Source organism: Apus apus, chromosome 4 (genome assembly GCF_020740795.1).
Source record: "Apus apus isolate bApuApu2 chromosome 4, bApuApu2.pri.cur, whole genome shotgun sequence".
NCBI lineage: Eukaryota > Metazoa > Chordata > Aves > Apodiformes > Apodidae > Apus > Apus apus.
In genome coordinates this window covers 23,869,404-23,891,058 of record NC_067285.1, presented here as the reverse complement: position 1 = coordinate 23,891,058, position 21,655 = coordinate 23,869,404, and the positions used below count along the sequence as shown (strand labels likewise).

General features: G+C 34.5%; 1 protein-coding gene across 30 annotated transcripts in view; it reads left to right on the top strand.

The window, feature by feature from the left end:
- KCNMA1 (potassium calcium-activated channel subfamily M alpha 1) overlaps nt 1-21,655 on the top strand; it is a 452,424-nt gene that overhangs the window by 301,352 nt on the left and 129,417 nt on the right. For all 30 annotated transcript variants that reach the window (XM_051619774.1, XM_051619783.1, XM_051619775.1 and 27 more), the window contains exons 10-14: nt 10,642-10,752; nt 11,960-12,065; nt 13,384-13,466; nt 15,705-15,774; nt 17,583-17,738. In XM_051619774.1, coding sequence (XP_051475734.1) covers nt 10,642-10,752; nt 11,960-12,065; nt 13,384-13,466; nt 15,705-15,774; nt 17,583-17,738 — 526 coding nt within the window. The remainder of the gene's footprint in view (nt 1-10,641; nt 10,753-11,959; nt 12,066-13,383; nt 13,467-15,704; nt 15,775-17,582; nt 17,739-21,655) is intronic.

The following is a 21,655-nucleotide window of genomic DNA, read 5'->3' as shown; positions in this document are numbered from 1 at the left end:
TGTTTACAGATCAGATCATCAGAAGACTAATGTATTTACTGTGTGCCAGAATGAGATGGTCAGTAGACAAGAAAAATCTGTCCGCCTTAGTTTAGTTATACTCAGAACAAAAAATTGCTTCTATAGTCACCACTAAATGCAAATGTTATAGAGAAAACCAGGCTGTAGTTACAAAGACTGAAGGTAGTTGATATTAAAAATGTATACAAATAACTGGGAAACAAAATTCAGGTATGAGAATCAATTGGAACTGTAAAAAGTATTTTGTAATACTGCTAGGAGGTATCTTAGGATAACAGTGATGTGGCTTCCAATATTTTCCACATTGAGTCCCACACAGATTTTATGTTCTTTAATGTGAGCATCTCAGTCACTTCTGTTACTCCTTCCTGTGCATTTCCCTGGATGAATTCTGTAGTGCATGTATTTATGTTCTAGGAACTACTTTTTACAAAGCAGGTATTGCATATAATATTCTTTACATATTAGCCAATGTTCTGGTGATTTCTATAAAAGTAGGCAACAGTGTATCTTACTTTCTCTGTAGAATAGCTGGTATATTTTTATTATTAATAGACTATTATCTGCTTGACAGAGATTTTGTGAAATTTAACAGTCAAGGTTATGCTTTCCAAAAACGAGAAATGCTTTTAAAATGCAAAGTAGACAAACATAATCATAGAATTGTTTTGTTGGAGAAGACCTTTAAGATCAATCACTTCCCTAGGCAACCCGTTGCCATGCCTGACATCCCTTTCAGGGAAGTAATTTTTCCTAATATCCCATCTAAACCTCCCCTTATGCAGCTTGAGGCTGTTTCCTGTTCTCCTATCACTTGAGAGAGACCAACCCCCACCCCTCTTCAGCCTCCTTTCAGGTAGTTGTAGAGAGCAATAAGGTCTCCCTTCAGCCTCCTTTTCTCCAAACTAAACAATCCCATTTCCCTCAACCATTTCTCCTAAGACTTGTTCTCTAGACCCTTCACAAGGTTTGTTGTTAGCTCAATGTATTTCTTGTCATAAGGGTCGCAAAACTGAGCACAGTACTTGAGGTGCAGCTACTCTGCTCCATGTCTTGTAGCTCAGAGTGCTGGGTACCCAGAGAGCAACTGGTCTTATTGCTAGACTGTGGCAAAGAAGGCATTAAGTACCTCAGTCTTTTCCTTATCCTTTGTCACTATGTTTCCCCCCACATCCAATAAAGGATGAATATTCTCCTTAGTCCTGCTTTTGTTGCTAATGTATTTAAAGAAACATTTTTGTTGTCTTTTACGGCAGTAGCCTGATTAAATTTTACTTGGGCTTTAGCCCTTCTAATTTTCTCCCTGCATAGCTTAACTACATCTTTTTAGTCCCCCTGAGTTTCTTGCCCCTTCTTCCAAAGGCCATTAGCACTCTTTTTTTTCCTGAGTCCCAGATGAAGTTCTCTGTTTAGCCAGGCTGGTTGTCTTCCCCTCTTGGCTCATCTTTTGGCACATGGGGATGGCCTGTTCCTGTGCCTTTAAGACTTCATCTGAAAAGAGTCTCCAGCCTTCCTGGACTCATTTGCCCTTCAGGACTTCCTCCCAAGGGACTCTGTCATCAGGCTCCTGAACAGGCCATAGTTTGCCTTCTGGAAGTCCAAGGTAACAGTTCTACTGACTCCCTCCTTACTTTTCCAAGAACTGAAAACTCTGACATTTCATAATCAGTATGCCCAAGATGGCCTCTTACTTATTGCTTCATCATTACATGTTATATTGTCACACTGGAAAATATCTGCAATAGTATATAGGACATCTCATGAAAACGTTGTAAAACTTACTAGATCATGAAGAAACAACTGGTGAAAGCATACATTTGAAAGGAGTTATATTCAGGTAAATTTATAAAGTAAATTAGTGACAAACTTGTATCAGTATGAACAGATGAGATAGTTTGTAATGACAAAATACTGAATACAAATACTGGAGATAAAAGCTATATGTAACATCTAGTTAGGTGCAGGAGGAAAAGAATCTGAGGTTTTATTACAGTATTACGAAAAGTCTGTAGATTAGACTTTAGAAATACAGTTTTTTACGGACATGTTTTATTCTTTTTTATTTGACCTTTTTTGTTGTTGTTTTCAAACTGAAATGCTATATAGCTTGAGTATTGATAATAATTCCTCTTAGCCATTTTTCTTAATAATTTTGAGGGCAGCAGCTGTTTCCCTTTTTCTTTTTAAGGCTTTCAAATTATATCACTCTGTTTAGGCTCTTTCTGTAGAACTCTTGACTTAGTATTCAGAGGTCATTTTAAAGTGATAATTTTAAAGTGAAGTGCAATAGAAGGCTGAAGAAATATCTGCCACTCCATCACTACAGCTGATAGACTGCTGTTTTTAGAATGTAGCAATAAGCCTACAGGGAGGCTGTAAGGGTGGAAGATGCAGTGATCACTTTGAATTCTTTACTGAAGTGCTCCAACTCTTAACTATAAAGTTCAGTCTTTTAAGTCTCATGAGAAAGAGGTTTCCTCAAGAAATTCTTTCTTTTGGATAAATAGAATTTGGCTTTTGCACTCTTGTTGTGATATTTGGAAGTCATGTATTCAGTCCTAGCCAAAATAGGAGTTACAAGATAATCTGCGTTATTTCTTTAATGGAAAAAGAAATTAAAATCAAGGTTTATTGATTTGTTATAATGTTCATATTACTCAGGTCTGGTCTGAGATTTAGTTAAAGATCCAGTATGGTTTTACCTTTACTCATTTGGACTTAACATTTTATTCTGCATTTACTAATTTACTTGAGAAACACAGTTGTAAATTTGTTGTTTCCTGTCTGTATTCAGACATCAGACTCGATTCTAATTTTGTGAAATATTTTCTAGTTGAAGACAGAAGCTGATTGGAAATCAGCACAAATCTGCACAAATCTCTGGGAAGCATATGTAAAGAACATTTGTAAACTGATGGACTGAGAGACTGGAAAACAATGTGGTTTTTTCAGTCTTGTACCTACAATGAATTATTAACTTTTAATTACATGGACTAAATTATTTTTGTGTTTTTCATGTGAAACTGCTGTCAAATTCAATGGAAGCTCTTTAGGAGGACAGCAAGCAGAACACAGCTTCACATAAATAGATATTGATAGAGAGAGGCATAATTATTTTATATACATGTATGTGTATATATAAACTGCTCAGATTTTTTCAATAATGAATACTTATGCTAAACTGTGTTGAATTTTCAGAAGATTAAAAAAAAAAAATCCAGAGGCATTACTGTAGTTAATATATAAGATTAAAAATTGTATATCAATGAAATCACAGTTTTTTACTGTATAAGCTATTAAATCCTCTTGTTTCTCTTTTGTCATGATCTGCTCTGCTTCTCAGAGTTTTTTTCAGATTTCTTACATTTGCAAGCTGTAAATTAGCAAATCATCAACATATCAACGGGAAGAATAATCTGTTAGTGATTCCTTCCAGAAGGGAACATAGCATTCAGTAACTAAGTTTCACAGAGAAAAATAAAAACTGTAGACAGATAGATATGGTAAACAGAAAGACAAACAGATAATTTAAGTTGACAGGCCGTCTTGGACTGATTAGGCATTTGAATTTGATTAAAAATTTAAAAAACAATTTTTATGGCTTATCCAAATAGTTTGGCAAGGGTCCATTTGCTGCAGTAATGAGAGGCATAGCTCCAAAGAAAGTGACATTAAATTATTGCATTAAATAATTTGATAAAATATGTAAGATATTATTTTCCAGTGAGTTGAGAATGTAATAAGAGAATGTGACATGGATTGCATTACAATCCCCAGGAGTGTTTCTCTTTCCCATCTGCTAGCCCTTCTTCTAATACCACTGTTTCAAATGAAGTCTCCCTAGTGATAAAGAAAATCTGATGAGTGTTAAGTACGCCAACAGATAGAATAGGACAAGCTGTTTTATTTTGCTGTTGTTTTTGTGTTGTTTTGTTGTTGTTTGTTTTTTGTTTTGTTTTTGTGGGGTTTTTTGCATGCTTATTAAACTACATCCATTCCTATGAAAGCAAGAAAGGAAGTGTGGGAAGTGACACAACAATATTATGTGTTTAAAAAATGTATATTCCAGGTCCCAGATCATGTTCCATTTCTACAGCAACAACACTACTTTTATATTTCTAGTTAGAATTGTAAAAATTTAAACTTTTCCTTCTCTCTGCCTAAAATTGTAAAGACCTATTGTGTTTGGTATCAGAATAGCAGTTGTTGCTATCCAAATTTTGACCCAAGAAAGGCTGAATCTGGTTTATAAATCTACTGATCTACCATATTCTAACAAAATATACAGCTCATAACTTTGGGGACCTTCTAGGGAACGCAATGTGAGATGGCAAAAGCAGTGAATTCATCAGCAAGTTTTAGTGAATTATGACAATTTGCTTTTACTCAGCTTCTGTTGCAGAAAATTATGACATTTTGGTACTGGCTATGGAAACAACTGTATTGGCACTGGTCATGAAATAAATTCTCAACTAACTTCTTTACTAACTTCTGCATTGTTTAAAAATGATGTAGTTGGATTTTGAGTCATTGAACAATTAAAAAATGCAGAAGGCAATTTGAAAATGTGTAATGGTGGCAATGTTGAAAGCAAGTTATTTTAAGGGAGAGTATTTTCAATTGATTTTAAAGGTGATAGCAAATATTATACTCCAAATATTATTACCATCAAGGCTGAACGAAAGGCTGAATATTCACTCTTTAGCTACAGTAGAAGCCTCTTAACTTATCCAGATTCCAGCAGGAACAACTCAATGTGCTTTCTTACTATTACTACAATTTCAGATATATACATCAAGAAAACAATATTAACTTTTATTTCTTAACTTGTTTTATAGACAAGCATTTCACAATTCTTTAGATAATAAAAATTAAAAAATAAACTAATTTAGCTTTAACTGTGATGAAGTTGAAATCAGCAAAGTAATTGAAAATGAATGACTTTGAATAACATGCTATTGCAGACACACTTAGGTGCAAGCTTTACTATGCAGTTCAAACAAAGGAGTGTGCTATTTGTCCAGAATTAAAGTATCTGAAATGAACTCTATTGGCCTCTTCTCTAGTAGAAATCTCACTAAGACAGGCATAAAATACATGAGGACCTATGTAAGTGAATTCTTCTGTACTATTTCTATGTGCTTCAGAAACCATTTCTAGTATTTAAAGGTTTCCAGTGACACGCCACCAGTATTCACTGAACAAGACTGTAACCTGGATTTATTTAAGTGGACTTGATAGTTTCATTCATCTGATCTATGATCCAGTGATATTCTACTCATCTGTACTGAATGTAGGTCTTGAGTGTTTTCTGTTGTTAATGAATTTATTTATTTATTTGTTTTACTCTCAATCTAAAAGACATTCCAAAAAGCATGGAACCTGTTGGGAAGAACAGATAATTTTCAGATTGAATCACAGCACCTTCAACACAGGCTACGGGAGTTCACCATGATTCCTAAATAGTTGACAGGTGAAATGATCAGGTCCAATTTACAGAAATTAAGGTACTTCAGACATGTTCTCACATACTGCAGTCAACATTTCAACTCATGGTGTAGTCATATTCTTTAATACATTTAATGTTGATACCTATATGAAATTCAGTGCTTTTGGCTGATATTTTTTTTAATCCTTCAAAAGGATTTGACAATGTGCTAGATCTATGATTTTTAATTTTTTTTGCCTGTCTCCTTTGTACCAGAAGATTTCTTGAGCTTTATTTGAGAATCAGAATGAGAAAATAGAGATCTTACAGTTGCTTTTTCTTTTGTTTTTAAATCATGTCTTGTTTTCAGAGCTCTATGTTTACGGATATGAATGGCTAATACAAAAAGCCAAGTTTGGCAGTAACACTTTTTCATTTCATACCTGCTAGAATTATATTTTAAAAAACAAACTGGCGACCAAAGGGTTTATATTAAAATAAGGCATGTGTTTAACCAAATAAGAGAGAGACATATAAGCATAAAGTTTTCACTTAATTGAACAGGTAATACAATCTTGAATAATCATAAAAAGCACAAATACCTAGAAGCATTGTCAACTGGTACATTTAAAGAATGCATGTGACTAATAAATAAACAAGAAGACCATATATACAGTCTCTGTTGACAGTTATTGACTTTTCATAATAAGAAAAAGTCACTGAGACCAATCCTTTGTTGAGGGAAACCAGGTGGACTTTGCAAGGACCTGTTTACTGCAACCACAACAGCATGCTGCTGGTATACAAAAAGAGAATGTAGATGGTCTTTAGATAAAGGCATGATCATAACACTAAACAGAAAAAAAAACAAAGACATTTGAGCATATGTATTCAATATAAATATTATACTTTTATAGAGACGTCCAGATCAATATTTGCCACACTTCATTTAGTTACTTGACAGGAGAACACCATGTGTCCAACTGAATGCTGAACAGAATTTTGTATTTATAATATTTGATTTATTATGACAGATTTGTTAGAGTGAGTTTTTTCAGGTTCTTTATACTTTTTCCAATAAAATGGATAGAATATCTTTCAAAATAAACAGGAAAAAGATTTGCCATTTGTATTGTGTCCTGTGAAGGAAGAGCTATGCAAAAATCCTTTTTGAAGAATCTATTCACAATGGATCTGTTTTTATTTACAGTACTATTTATGTGAATTAAGTGTATGTTATCAATTATCTCATGTCAGAATTCCAGATGTTTTAGTTTTTGTTTATTTCAGCTTTTTCTTACTCAAACTTTATGTACCTGTAGTAGCTTTGGACCTTTTGTTGCCATTTTTGTTTGTTATAAGAAGCTAGTGTATTTTTAGCAAATGTATCATTATGTCAATACTTGAGGTAGCGTAGAGTTTTCAACTGTAGAATCAAAGTTGAAATCAACTGTGTAGAACTGCAACAATATTTCATATTTGGTCACTGTAACTAAGTTTGAGAATCATAAGCACATAGACGCTTTTGATTCTTTGTAAAAGTTTATTTTTGCAGCATCACAATCATGTAATATGGTTTCCCATTGGTATATTGCTCTGATACGATACCAGTGGCTATTATGTAACAGAAACCCTAGTCCCCCTGAACGCTTATCAGCAACAACATCTAAATTCCTGGGTTTCAGTTTTGGAAGGGAATTTCTAAATCCTTTCTTTATAGAATGACCAAAAAGAAATCAGAATAATTTAGATGAATACTGTAATACTTTTGAGGGGTTTAATAAACACAAGCTTAGTGCAGAGATTAGACATTTTTGTTGACCCAAACTTATTAATATAATGTTTTCCTACCAATGAACTGTAGCTGAAAGCAAAAGATAGTCGGTATGTTGGCTTTACTTAAAGCTTTACTCTTGGTACATGGAAAAAAAATGATGGTACATGGGAAGGGAATGGTTATTAGAGAAACAGGAAGTTGTAAATTTCAAACCATATACAGGACAGATTGGAACAATATACCCTCTCCAAGTTTTCTTAAGTGGTGTACTTAGTACCTCTCTCTGGGCAAGCAGGAAATCTGTTATTGATTTCTTCTACTTCTAAGCAAAAACTGTGATTTATGTTAAAAGGAGATAATTTTTTTGTGGGAATTTTCAACCAAAACTTAATGCAAGTGTCTCATCAGAACATTGTTTAAAAGCCAGGAGATTTTATTACAATTATTTCTCAGGACTATGTAAGATCAGCAAAGAAGAAAAAAAGAGGTAATATCCAGCCCCAAGTCAGAACACTAGAATGAAACTATTGTGCAAGTGTCTTTGGACACTTCCAAAGAATCAGTCCTGATGCCCAAATGCAAGAGTATTTTACAGCCAAATGTTTTATTTTAACTGGAGCAGATTGCTATGAAAACCTACTGAATTAGAATCATAACAGGGTGGAATTATTGTACCAAATGCATCTGCTTTTAGTGGGAGGTTTTTGAAGAAAATAACCTCTGGAGGTTTTTTCCAACCTGATTTATCCTGTAATCATGAACATTTCTTCTGCAACAGAGTAATTTGGGTTGCACACTCTCTGGTTTGTAGTTTTTCTCTTCAGTTTACCCCTATTTTTAAAATATAGACTCTTAGTGACAGGAAAGAACCCGTATGAAGTGAAATCCCACAGGAACAAAGTGAATTTTCTGCACAGGAATGCAGTATAGCACAGGAGCATTCAGGAAGAGACCCTGTCAAAGCTAACAGCACAGGATCTATGCAAAACAGTTGCCTACAGGAAGAAATTATTTCTGTTATTAAAAATATTGCATCAACTATGCAAATGACAAGTTCAATTTCTTAGTAACAGATGGAAACATTTTAAGAAAATAAATCCCATAGTTTAAATTAAGGCATCCTGAAAAAAACATATGCAGACAGTATGAGGAATACCAATGAATATTTTTAACTGTTATTTATCATTTTCTTGAGTCTTTGCAGATTTTGATGCTAGATGGATTTACACTCAGAAAAGTGCTGAATACCACTAGACAGCTAGAACTTCCCAATATGTTGGCATGATGTGGTGTATCAAACACAGTCTGTTCAGGATAAATGTAGTAAGCTACTCAGGTTTTAAACATCTCTTCAGAATCTGAAATTCCTTGAGGTTTTCCATTTACATTGATATATTGGATGGAGATTCATCCATTTGGTGTAGAGTGAATCCTAGTGCTTGAATGTGTGTTTTACCCTTCTGGGTTGAAGGTTATTATCCTGACCTAACTGTGTGTGGAGTAGCACATGCACACACCGTGCTGGCAGCTCAGGCAATTGACCACTAGGGAAAATGAGGAAGATTGCTTCTGAAGAGGAGAATACAGGCATGGTGTTATCCAGTACAGAGGCTGCTGCAAATGCTGCCAAGCTTGCAGAGATCCCAGAGGAAGTCTCCTTAAGGACCACTTGCACCAAAAAAGGATGAGCTAATTCATAGTATTGACTCCTATGATGCATACAAACCAGCGTGATCAGAGTGTCCTATAAATATGTATTCCTTGACTGTTAAGAAGTATGAAGCAATTGAAATTTTTGTTATTGTTATTTCTAAAATTACATCAGAGTCTTGGTGATGTCACTAAGGACCCATGCAAAAGGAGTGTTTGAGTTTATAAAATTTCTAAATAATGCTATTTATAAAAAATTGTAATAATAGATCAATATCATGACGTGTGCTGCACTGGTGTAATAGTTTATTTTGTTTTGATTTTCTGTGACCATATGAGCCACTCCAAAAGTAACAGTACACGATGGTGGTATTATTCACTACATGATGGTGATATTATTCACTGCGACATGCATATTACTGATTTGTTCTTTGTTCTGCATAATTATCCTTTTTTCAATTATTTTTATGCACTTTTCATGCACATTTCATCAAGCATCGAACTATAAAGCAAGAACAGACTCATATTTTAGTCTGTTACACAAGTGATCATTGCTGCCATCTCTTTGCTGTTTCCACCCAATGAGGTTTTTTGCATTACTGGGTTTTCCGCTGAACAATTATGAAGTAGGTGAGATTTGGATGGTCTAGTTTCTTAACCTTTGCTTTACATTTGGCAACTCAAATGTCAAATAAGTGTGAAATTTTTTGTCTGTAGCATTTGTGCTTAGACTATATGGCTGTAATGAAGTTGACTTTGTTAGTTCAAGAACTGTATTTTTACCACCCTGTCCCTCTTCATGACTTCTGTGAGCAGCTTGGTAATTGGAAGTGTTAGCAGTAGGCATATCAAAATTGCCATATTTCTTCAATCCATGGCAGTAATGAAAGCTGGAGTTGAGTTTATTCCATGAAGGAAATTGTGATACAATGTAGGATATTCTAATCACAGTGGACTTTGCTTTACAATAATAAAGGAGCAAAGATCCCTTAAGTCAAGAAGTGCCATTTCCTAGGCCTTTTCTGCAGCCTCTCAGAATTAAAGACGTAGAATTCAAGAATGTGTATGTAGGTTTAGTGCTTCTATCTTGCATGGTCAGATATATCTAATAATGGAAATATGGAGCAGCAGAAACATTTGTGATACCACAGTCTGTGCAAACTTCAATTTTCTATTACAATGGTGCAATAAATAGTGATTTCTTATTGTGAAGTATTCTCCTTGTAGGAGTCACGGTAGGAGAAAGTTTTCTTTTTTTTACTGTTTATTGTGTATAATTGGCAAAATTTGCACTGCCTTCATTGCACAAGTGTCTGCTTTCAACCATGGAAAAATATTGAAGCACTTTAGGGAGATTTGCTGCCTCATTATGTCGTAAAATGAAAATTTAAACAGTAAACCTCAGTATAGGATGTGAAGCTGTGGAGAAAATTGTGTAAAATAAATAAATGTTACCTTGAAAGGGACTGGTTATTATAGTTTATAAACATATAAATTATGCCACTTATTCAATATGCAATAGAGCTTGGCCAAATGTTTTGCTAATAGTAGTCTTTGCTACTGACAGTGTATATGTATTTGTGATTGCAAAGTACCTTTTTGGAACTGATGTTTTCCTTCTCTGACATCATGGAATAGGACCTAAAGGAAGATCAAGTAGACACTAATGCTCTTTTTTGGCCAATAAGCTATCATTTCCTTCTTTACTTTCTTGTTTGCTCTTTTTACCTTCTTTGCAAGATTAACTCTCATTTTTCTGTAACAGGCACATAGTTGTCTGTGGTCACATAACACTTGAAAGTGTGTCCAACTTCCTAAAGGACTTCCTGCACAAGGATAGGGATGATGTCAACGTAGAAATCGTCTTTCTGCATAAGTGAGTAGTCTTTCAAGATCCCTCCTATCTGTTACTAAAACATTAAATTAAGCTGTCTCTTTTTTGAAGGAGAGGATCTTTCAAGATCAAAATAACCATAAAATTAATGTTTGCAATTTATTTTGATAACATATTTTTTAAAAAAGTTTTCGTTGGTTGGTTGTTTTTTTTAATAACCCATTAATAAGTACAGGTTTTTCAAGCAGACAGACTTGAGAACAAATCATGTCAATTTTCAGTTGCATAGCTGAACACATAGTTGAAGTGGGAATGGAATTATGAAAATAAAAAATTCAAATACTAGTAAATACTTGTGAGATTTATGTTTAATGGAAAATATTTCTAGTTAAATGCTGAAAACTGGTACAATACTGTATGTCAGATGAACTTGTGCTGTCTGAAAACGTATTTTCACCTTTGATCTCATTAGAAAAAGACAGTTCATCTTGCAGACTATTTAAAAAAAGAAAAATATAGGTGCAGGTGCAGTTTTAATATAAATGAGATAAATTACTTTAGAGACAGTGAAGACAGAAAATAAGCTCTTGTTGCGGTGATAATTAGTAAAGCTCTTTTACCCATATAAAACATAGCTACACACACACAGTCTCTTCAATTTTCTGATGTGGGATTAGGAGAGATCCCTTAAAGTGGCTGCTGTTTGTTGCAGGCTCTGCATTACATGTTATACATCATCAAATAAATGTGCCCTTGGAACAGGCTGCTAGAAATAACCATGTGCTGGAGAGGGAGACAGCAAGAGAAGTCTCCTCATCTGTTTAGAAGTGTTGCAAGCTATGAATGAATAATATTTGGGCATTTAGCAGCAAGTTCTGCACTTTTCTTCCTGTCAAAGAGAATTCTTAAAAACGTAGATGATTCAACAAAGGAAACTGAAAACAAGAATCAGCAGCACATGCACAATTTCTGTCTAGTCCTTTCAAATTGAACTAAAGATAGTATCCTCAAGTAGCTACATTGTTTGCTTGTTTACTCTCTCTAAGTAATAACAAGAATTTACTGTCAGAGGAAAGCGGAGATCCAGATTTCCACAGTGCAAATGCGTGGTGGTAGGAATCAGGAAGCTGCATATGCACATGAAGGGAGTTTAGCTACTTGTTTATTGGTTTATAAATTAAGGGAATGGGGCAGATATGTAAACTGACTTCTCTTTTGTTCTTGTGTTTTATTCCTCTTCCCAATGCAGTATCTCCCCTAACCTTGAGCTGGAAGCTCTTTTTAAAAGACACTTCACTCAGGTGGAATTTTATCAGGGTTCAGTTCTTAATCCCCATGACCTGGCGAGAGTGAAGGTAACAGCTCTGTTGTTCTTTTCTCCTATCAAATGACTTTTTAAAAAGTACTCTTTGCTGCTCTTAACCAGCAGATTGGTTTCCCATCTCTATTAGCTTGCCTAATAAATTATAATATTTGTCCTTCTAAGCCTTGTTTTCCCTATATCTTTACATCTTCAAAGCTACAGTTACAATGTGACTTAAAATATATTCTGTGCCATTCCATTGAACTCTTTATTAATTTTTCATTGGGGCTTAGTTCAAGAGTCTATTTTACAATAATGTTTGATATAATAGAAAATTGTCTTACAGTAATTGCTTAAAATGTTATTATCTTGTCTTCATCAGCATTATTAGAAAATAATTTTTCACCTGTCAAACCCTTTTTCTACTGTCTAGAATCCTGGAAAAAAAAGTACAAGTTAAGATTTTTTGTAGCTAAAATTATATACTTTTATTATCTAGAATTCTTTATGATAAATTATTTTGTACTCTTAAGGCAAAGTATGAAGCTTACATTTAAAAAAAATCAATTAAAAAAGAAAATTGAATGTAAACTGGCTACTTAAACCAAGAATACAAGGATATTTTATTGAAATATTAAGACTTTCTGGAGTATTAATAATTTATTTTGTTTATTTTGGCTACAGAAATTGCTTAACCTTTTTTTCCCCAAAAAACACACTGTTTCAGTTCATCACAAGAAAATGTTCTAATTGTGACCATCAAATGATGTGTTTCTGTTTAGTCTTCTGTATTCCACCCTTCGTTGTGGTAGTATTTGGTTGCATACACAGAAAAAATATTTTTGTCATCTGCTTTGAATTAAATATAGCTGAGGTTTGTGTGGACACAGATGACCTGTGAAACAAATGAGATCTCATGCTTTCTAAAACTGGTGCTCAGATTCTAAATCATCAGCTTCAGCCACCTCTTCCTGTCTCCTAATAGGAAGGTATTTAAATTCCCAAGGAAAACTGCAGGACTCCTGGGAGCATTTTACTGATACAACAGGAACTTCCTACAGATTTGGGGTTTAATTTTCAGTATCTGGTTGGAAAAGATATGTCTGTAAACTGCTTCATTCCTCAGCTGATACAAAATAAGAGTCAATAATTGCACTGACCTGAGCATCATAAGCAAGTTACAAGAAAGTGTTGTGTGTATACAGGAGCTATGATCATCACTGACATGAAGTCACCTTAGCCTTGTAACATTTTTTTAAGAACTGACATTCACACTCATGATGGCAGTGCAGGATTCCCCAAAACTTTATGACAAAAGAGGAGCTGGAAAAAGATAGTTATTTACATTTGCTTCTTCTTTGGTGTCTCAGATAGAGTCAGCAGATGCTTGCCTAATCCTTGCCAATAAATACTGCGCTGACCCAGATGCTGAAGATGCCTCCAATATTATGAGGTAACCTCATTCACTTTTAATAGGTTTTTTTATGCTTAACTCTGATCAGCTAACTTCTGGTGTCCAGGTAGGCTGTCACCACACTCATCTGGATATTTCATCTTTTGCAGTTAAAGAGCTTCACAGGATTTTTTTTTTAGGGGACAAATTATAAGATTGTCTCAAAATTTCACAGATGAGGATTCCCTAAATTCTTGCCTAAATTGTTTTAGTTTAGCTGCTTTAGAAAGAGTGTGTCAGAAGAGTCACTTGAAGCTCAAGCTTTGGTACACTTTAGTCATTTTGCAGGACCTAGGGTTTAAGTATTTGTAGTGTAACACAAATGAGAGGAAAGGATAAACACAGTTATGTTGTTGCAACAAAATGTTGTGTGAGTGTATGTACTGCGTGGGCTGGTGTTAATGACAGAACAGAAGGATCCTTAATCAATTCATACCCCATTGCCCCTTGGTATGTCTGCTTCTACAAGTAGTTATGCTGCTTCATCATGGTAATGGTCTTCTATCTCCATCCTCCTTTTTTACACTGAAGACCAAACATTGCTTATTTTGACTGACGGGGCACTTACCACATTAGGGACCACCAGATCTTGTTCTTCTTTCCTCCTTATATTCTCTGAAGAAAACAGATGAGAGAGTCAGTCAGTATTTAGCAGCTAAAGTCACAACAAAGCTAAACCATTCAAGTTTTTTGTGTATTGCTTATGCAACCCTAGCTTTAATGAGACCAATTTCTCCCTTATAAAATTAAAATGCAAATGATTTGTTAAAAATCCTTTTAGGTGGAATTGGCCAGTGTTCCGAAACAATTTTACTGGCCTATCAGATGTTTTCATGCAATGTATTGAAGGAAGGGGAGAAATTAGAAAAAAATAATAGTTACTTCTCTGGAAGACATTCACTGGATACAAGAGATCTGGTTGTGGAAGGTGCAGAGCATAAATATGCCTAATTTCATTTTCCAAACATGCTTTTGAATTTCAATGAAATTAATGTTATTTTGATATTAATTGCATAAACACATTAGTGCATTCTTGATAGATTTAATACATTTAATGTAATACAATGCAAAAGGGTGGAATTCTCTGGTGTTTTCTCACATTTAAATGAATATAATTCAACAAAATAAAGTGTTTAATTAAATAATTCAATAAGAAATGGAAAAGTAGAAGGAAGACTTGTTTTCTCCTTCCAAAAGATGACATAAATTGAAAATAACACGTACAGCTTTTTCAGTCTGTTTCATGCTCTAGCTTTGATACGCTTTAAAGCACAAGCCAGACCAGCAGTTTGCAAAATACTTCCTACAAAACACCAGTGTAAGCAGTTATGGCATTCAGAGTCTTATGAGACTTATGAATCCATAATAATTCAGATTTTTTTTTTTTCATTTTGATTGCTTTATCTTCTTTTTTTACCCTTAGTTTATATATACAGAACTGATTTATTTGGTCTGCTTCTCTCTTTAATTTTGCTCAGTACTTTTTACATATTTCAATTGTATTTCCTCTCTTCATAACATGTTTTGAATCCATCTGGACACTTTCCTTTCAAGCCATTTCTTTCTGATCTGTACAAAGCTGAGTATATCTTAGGCTCATTAAATAATTAAGAATGTAGTCAAGCTGCAGATTATGAAAGTAGCCCCACATTTTATAAAGTCAGAGTTCAGGTATCACTTTCAGTATTGAGCTTTGGAATAATCCATAAAAATTAGGACATTTGCATGTGGATTTATGTCAAACAAAATCATTTTTCAAATCATGAATATATAGCAGCTGTTTATAAATAATGTGTGGTGGGGCAAAAAGAAAGGGATTCTTTTCAGACATCTGTCATTGCAAAACTCGACCAAATATGTTGATTCAAAGACATGAAGATAATAATTGAAGATGACATAGTAATTGCAAGTGTATTATTTACTTAACAAAATGAGAACAGTATCTGAACAGAGCTGCTAAATCAAGGATTTTTCTGCAAATTCCAGAAGAGTAAACCACTCAACTGAATAATTCTTGAAGTTTGATGTTCTGTAGTATTAACTGATGGTTATCAACTGAATTTGACTAGATGTAAATACTGAATAGGTGCTTTATATAAAGTATCTACATGGTATGCTTTACAGCCAGATAAATAAGAAAGTACAGTGGGACTTGACAACACAGTAAAGGTATTGGGATACATTATCCAAATATCCAACTAGCTAAAAGTTATTTATTTTTTCTTTTGTTTTTCTTAGAGTTATTTCAATAAAGAATTATCATCCGAAGATAAGAATTATCACTCAGATGTTGCAGTATCACAATAAGGTAATGTGACAGCTAGCAGTGTCTCTCCCCAGATTCTTTTTACTTCATTGCATTCACTCATACAGTTTTTCTATCTCCACTAATAGTAAGCATTTTTCTTTCCAAACATAAATGTCCCAATAAGCCTTGTCCTGTAACCACAGTTACAAGGTAATGCAGTTTTATCTATATATGAAAAGGATCTTATCAAAATCATCTGACAAATATTAATTGTCCATGGTCTAATTCTCAAAGCTACAGTGTCCATAGTTGCTGTTGATTCCAGTTAAGCTTTTAACCACTCCACTTCTATCAGTTTTGCTCATCTTATTACCCTAGAAGTACCCAAGATGAATTGGTGGCCTATTGGCAAGTAATCTAAAGTCAGTTCTTTGTGTACTTAAAAAAACCCAACACATAGAATATTGTCTTATTGAAGAAGTATAGTGATTTTGTGTTTCTTGAATGACAATGTAGACCTGAAAACTGCCAGCTGACATGTACAAAATAAATAAAATTTAGTGTTCTTTTCATATTAATCACAATTTAGTTCCTAAAAGATTGTGGAGATTAAAATGATAAATCCACTTTGGAAAGAAATTTGGCAAATTTTTGATGGCAAGTCTGTGGCCTTTAAATGCAGTGAAGTCAATTCTTTCAATCCTGAGATGAGGAAGTCCATAAACTGCCGATTAATAGTGTTAGGAAGAATGTATCAAAGGACAGACTACTCATATATGACCTTCTTCTCTTATCATTTATAAAAGCATCAACCACTGCTCAGTGTTGGAGAAAAAGCTTGACAGTGTAGACCTCATTCAATGAAATAAAAGAATCCTGGTACTCGGAAGATGTGAATGCTAACAGCTCCTCATACTTGTAACCTTTGGCTAGAACTAGAGCAGTTACTGTTGCTTATGATGTCCTCTTTCTGTATGTGAATGGAAGGAGCTGTGTTTTCATAGAATAAAAACGAGGTGTTTCTGTGCTTTAAACAGGCTCATAGGTGAAGATCTTTCAAATACTGCGTTTTTCCTTTTTAATTCCAGTGAATATGTCTTCAAGAACAATTTTGATAAAAGTGCTGAGCTGTAATATAACTTCTGAAGGGAAACAAGCATAAAGGCTTCTGTATTTCCTTACATTTATGCATTTTTATAAGGCAGATGGAGAAGATAATCTAATAGTGTTATACCAACAACTAAACAATATTAATACCTATTTAACTTACCAGTGTCAACAGTCGCGGTCTGTCTTGATCAGCTATTTTCCTTATTCTGTTGTTATAATCAGCAGTTTTAGGAAAAAGTTTGGATTTTCACTGCCAAGTGCTGTCCTTCAGGGTGGAAGAAATGGAATAGAAAAAACAGAAGATGTTGTATACCTTTTTAAATGACATTGTCTTATAAAGGTTGCAGCTTCACACAAGTTGTAATCTAAATTATATTAGATTCCTGTATATTATGTGTGTGCCTTATGAGTCAGAGAGTGGCTTGAAGTGCCCTAAAAGGAATACAGAGAAGGGAAGGAAAACGTAAGACCGTTCTGTGGTTCATTCAGATGCGAGTATGAGCCTAGCAGAGTGTTACATCCAGAATATGGCATGACAAATGTAAGATTTTTATCTACAACAGGTAAGATTGTAACATCTCTCAGAATAGACTTTAAAATACTTGGAATGCTTCTGCCTCCTCAGAAAAAGTCAAGACAAAGGAAAAAAAAACAACAATAAATTAATTCACTGCTATCTCCTTCAATACTGTACTGCATTTGAGGAAGTATTTCTGCTTCTTCACCAGTGAGGTTTTGCTTGATTGTTTGTTTTCCAGGCGCATCTGCTAAATATCCCAAGCTGGAACTGGAAAGAAGGGGATGATGCAATCTGTCTTGCGGAGCTCAAGCTGGGATTTATAGCCCAGAGCTGCCTGGCACCAGGCCTTTCAACAATGTTAGCCAACCTCTTCTCTATGAGGTCATTCATAAAGGTAATGTCTTGTCCCATTAGAATGTGTTAGTCCACAATTCCGTTTGTCAGAGAGCTCAGTAGAGAACATGGCTCAAATATGAAACAGATAGGAACACACTAATAGATTTTGTAAGGAAAAAAAAAAAAACCCAAACCAGCACACGTATATACAAAAGTTCTCTGCTGCAAATTGGGCAATGAGCCCAGTTCTGTCAAGTTGTGTTTTTATTTTTATTCAGCAAGTGTTTGGCTTTTAAATGATTGTTCAAAGCATCATGCATTTCAAGGGAGAGATTTCTGTTGTTTTGTGTTTGATTTAGACAAAACACATGTTTATCTATGAGAAAAGCCCCTGCTGCTAAAACAAAAAGTATTACTTATATATGTCCCATATAGCAACAAAGTGTCTGGGGAAAAGGACTGATCATTTTGATCTTTTACATCAAGTGGCTAGTGGACCTCTGACTGTGACAGTAAATAAGGAGCATGTGTTGGAACTGAAGCCTGAAATTCCTACAACATCATTAATATGTTTGCTTCTCCTCAGTCAAAGATGTCTCTTGGACTTCCATGGCAAAAATTTAACCCAGTTATTCCTAGACTTCTATAGAAACTCTAGTAGTTCACTGGCCTTGATTGCAGCAATCAGTGCTTACTTCCTCTCATCTTTCTGGGACACTGATTCCAAACATAAAGGATGGTCTTTTTCCAATCCCCAAAGCATTATTAATGGGGTAGGAAATATTGGAGTAGAACTCAGGCCATGGTCCACTTCAAGTCCATTGTGCAAATAAGCAAAAAAAAAAGAGCCTAATGTCCTCAGGTGGGAAAGCCAGGACTGTTCTCATGTAGGTACACATATCAGTGCAGGACAGCAAGTTGTTATTTACTTCTTATGAGCTCCTGAAATTCTTAAGATAACCTTTGGAGACCTCCAGAAAATTGGAGACAGTAGACTCCTGTGTGTCAAAAATAATCTAGACTCTTACATGGAGTAAAAAAATTTCCAATTTTCAATGTGGAAACAAGTTCAGGCTCTGTCCTTTACTATCTGCAGTGATGATGTTTGCATCATTGTTAATGTTCTGGAAAAAAAACCAACAAACCTGAACAACTTACTGTTGCGATCAGAAGTAGCTCTGAAACTTTTTTTCAGCTTCTGTCTTTCCAAAATCAGAAGGGATCAGTTTTCTTTCACGGAGATCCAAATACATGCATATTTGCAGAAGCCTCAGTCTTAGGGCAAGTTATTTTAAGACTGAATTTAAAATTGCAGGGAGAAAATTGAGGGATTCAGAAAGTGGGAAAGTGTACAAATATCTGACCATGAGGAAATTGTAAAAAGACACATTTATGGCCACGATTTATAGATAAATTTATAGATAAAACATCTGCAAAAGTAAAAAACTGCAAATGTAAAGGTATCGTATTTCCCAAAAATATGTCTAACCACTTACCTGTCTTCAATCCTATGTTTTCTCATTTTAAAAGATATTTTTAGAATTTTTTCAGTACAGTGACAGGTTGTACTATCTCACTGATTAACAGTTTTAAGCTGAAGGATCAGCTTTGTAAGGCACTACTCAGATTTCATCTGAGTATTTCTAAATACACAGAATGAGCATAAACATAGCAGTGAGCCTGATTTGGAGGAAGCTATCGATGTTGGTTTTGCTCTTCTATCTCTGATTATATACAGTTACAAACAGAATAGGATGCAGACATACCTTAGCTTGTATTACTTCAGATATCATCTTCAAATTGCACTGAGAGAAAAAATGCTGTCATATAGAGCACTGGGAGAATGCAAGACTTGTTAGTACTAGTTAAAAAGATGTTTACTGCTTAACTAAGAATGAATTTTCCAGGCGAGTAAAATGCAGATCATAATTTCCAAAGATCTCTGAGTATATTAAAATATAAAGCAAAATAAGTGTACGAGTACTGACAGACATTCTTTCATGACAATCTAACTCAATTTGCAACAGCAAAAGGTTTATTTAGCTGAAAAGATGTTCTTTCTCCAAGCTTCTCACTCTTAAAACTGTATTTGAAAGAGAAAACTTCTACTTAGTGGTGGCTGTGAATCAACACTCTATTGCAGGAGAGCAGCTACATTGACTGGAATTGTTCAAGAGGATTCTGTTGAAAAGAAAATAACTCCCACTTCTTTTGATTGACAGCACTGAATTTAAGTACTGTCTGACCTTCATAAATTCCTTGGGCAAACATTATTTAGTGTAGTCTTCCACAAATTAGGGGATTGCTAGGAAATGGACTGAAACTTCTGTATTTTTTTAAAGAAAGCTTGAAATGTGTGCTTGTTCCTCATCCTTCATAGCATGATTAGAAAGTGATTTTTATGTGCCATAAATGTTTGATCAGTCAAACACAAATGATCAGGATTGATGGTAACTTTACACACATTTAACTAATTGTATTTTACCTGACAGCAAAATTATTTCTGTTAACAGTCTATCCGGTATTAGAGGTAAACAAACTAAGAAACCTCAAAATGCTATATTTGTTCCTAATATTTTCCTTTCAGTTTAAGCAATGTAATCTCATATGGAATATTTTATGTTCTCTTTGGCACTGAACAGAACAAAAAGAAAAGCAGCTTAAAAATCAGCTTAAAGGAAGAAAGATTGCTCAAAATATGATAGGTTAAGCAAAAAACTCCCAACCTCAAACCCACAATCCAGCTTTACACCTGTAAACTGTATTGCAATAGTACATCTTTATTACTTGCCTAGTCTCAGAAGAAGATGGAAATACAGTACTGCAATTTCTATATTGTTTGGATTAGCAAATATATACCAGAAGTCTACCCATATGAAAAACATTACAGAGGAAGCAAACAGAAGAAAAGGCAGAGGTGGTCAGATTTAGTCTTTTTATGCAAGCCAATGTGAGTTGGTATTCTCATGTAAATTAAGAAAGTATGGAATGTGGTTCTTGAGTGTAACTTAAGTCCACAAACAAGTTGGTTTTGTCTTTACTCTGTTGCTAAGGTGGCACACCTCATTCCAGATCTGAAAAATTATCAAGAGCAACCTCAATTCTTCTTTAAACTATTTTGAGAGCAGGAATGTTCTGTGGGCTCTTTTGACAGCTGTCGCTCACATCCACACATATGCAATGCCCACTTCTCCCACTACACTCCTTTCTTGTCCAGACTGAAAGAGAGGTATAATAAAGCCCCACAGATTTACATCAGTCAGGTGATTACTACACTGATAGAACACATCAGCTTGTTTGCTTTTTATTTTAGGCCACCTAGGCAGCCTTGGATTGTTTTAAAGCATGAGACGAGGGTATGCACAGTGAATTTCTTAAAATGAAGGAGAATTTTATAAAGGGAGTGGGGAGAGCCTGCAACTTCTCACCTTACTGTGAGGAGGCTGCACGATAAACTGATTACCAGATCCTTCTTACAGGATTTAGGTGAAATACTAATGTAGCCTTTGCAAAGACAATTATTTTCTAAAAGGTGTGCCTGAATATGATACATAGAGTCTAGGAACTAAAAGCTGCTGTGTTTGAAAACTGTTTGCTATTTACAAATACTATTGGTCCTTGTGATAAGAGTTATACTTTTGACTTGGAATGAAGTCTTATAATGAAGTGCATTTTTCAGTCAACCATTTGAATAGATAAAAAAACCAATCTGTCTCTTGCATTATGATTGGCTAGAAATACTGCCTTGTTTTGTTAATTTTGAAAGTATTAAAAGTAGAGCCTGTATGCCTTTGAGTTAAAATCCTTCAAGGCCAGCATCTGAAGAATTAAATGTCTTAATATTTCAAGAATGCTCTCTCTGCTTTGATCTACTGCAAGACTACATTAGTATGAACAGTGAAAAAGTACATATTTCTCTCATTTCAAATTAGAGCTAAATTTAATTGGCATATTTGATGTTTTATAAAACATACC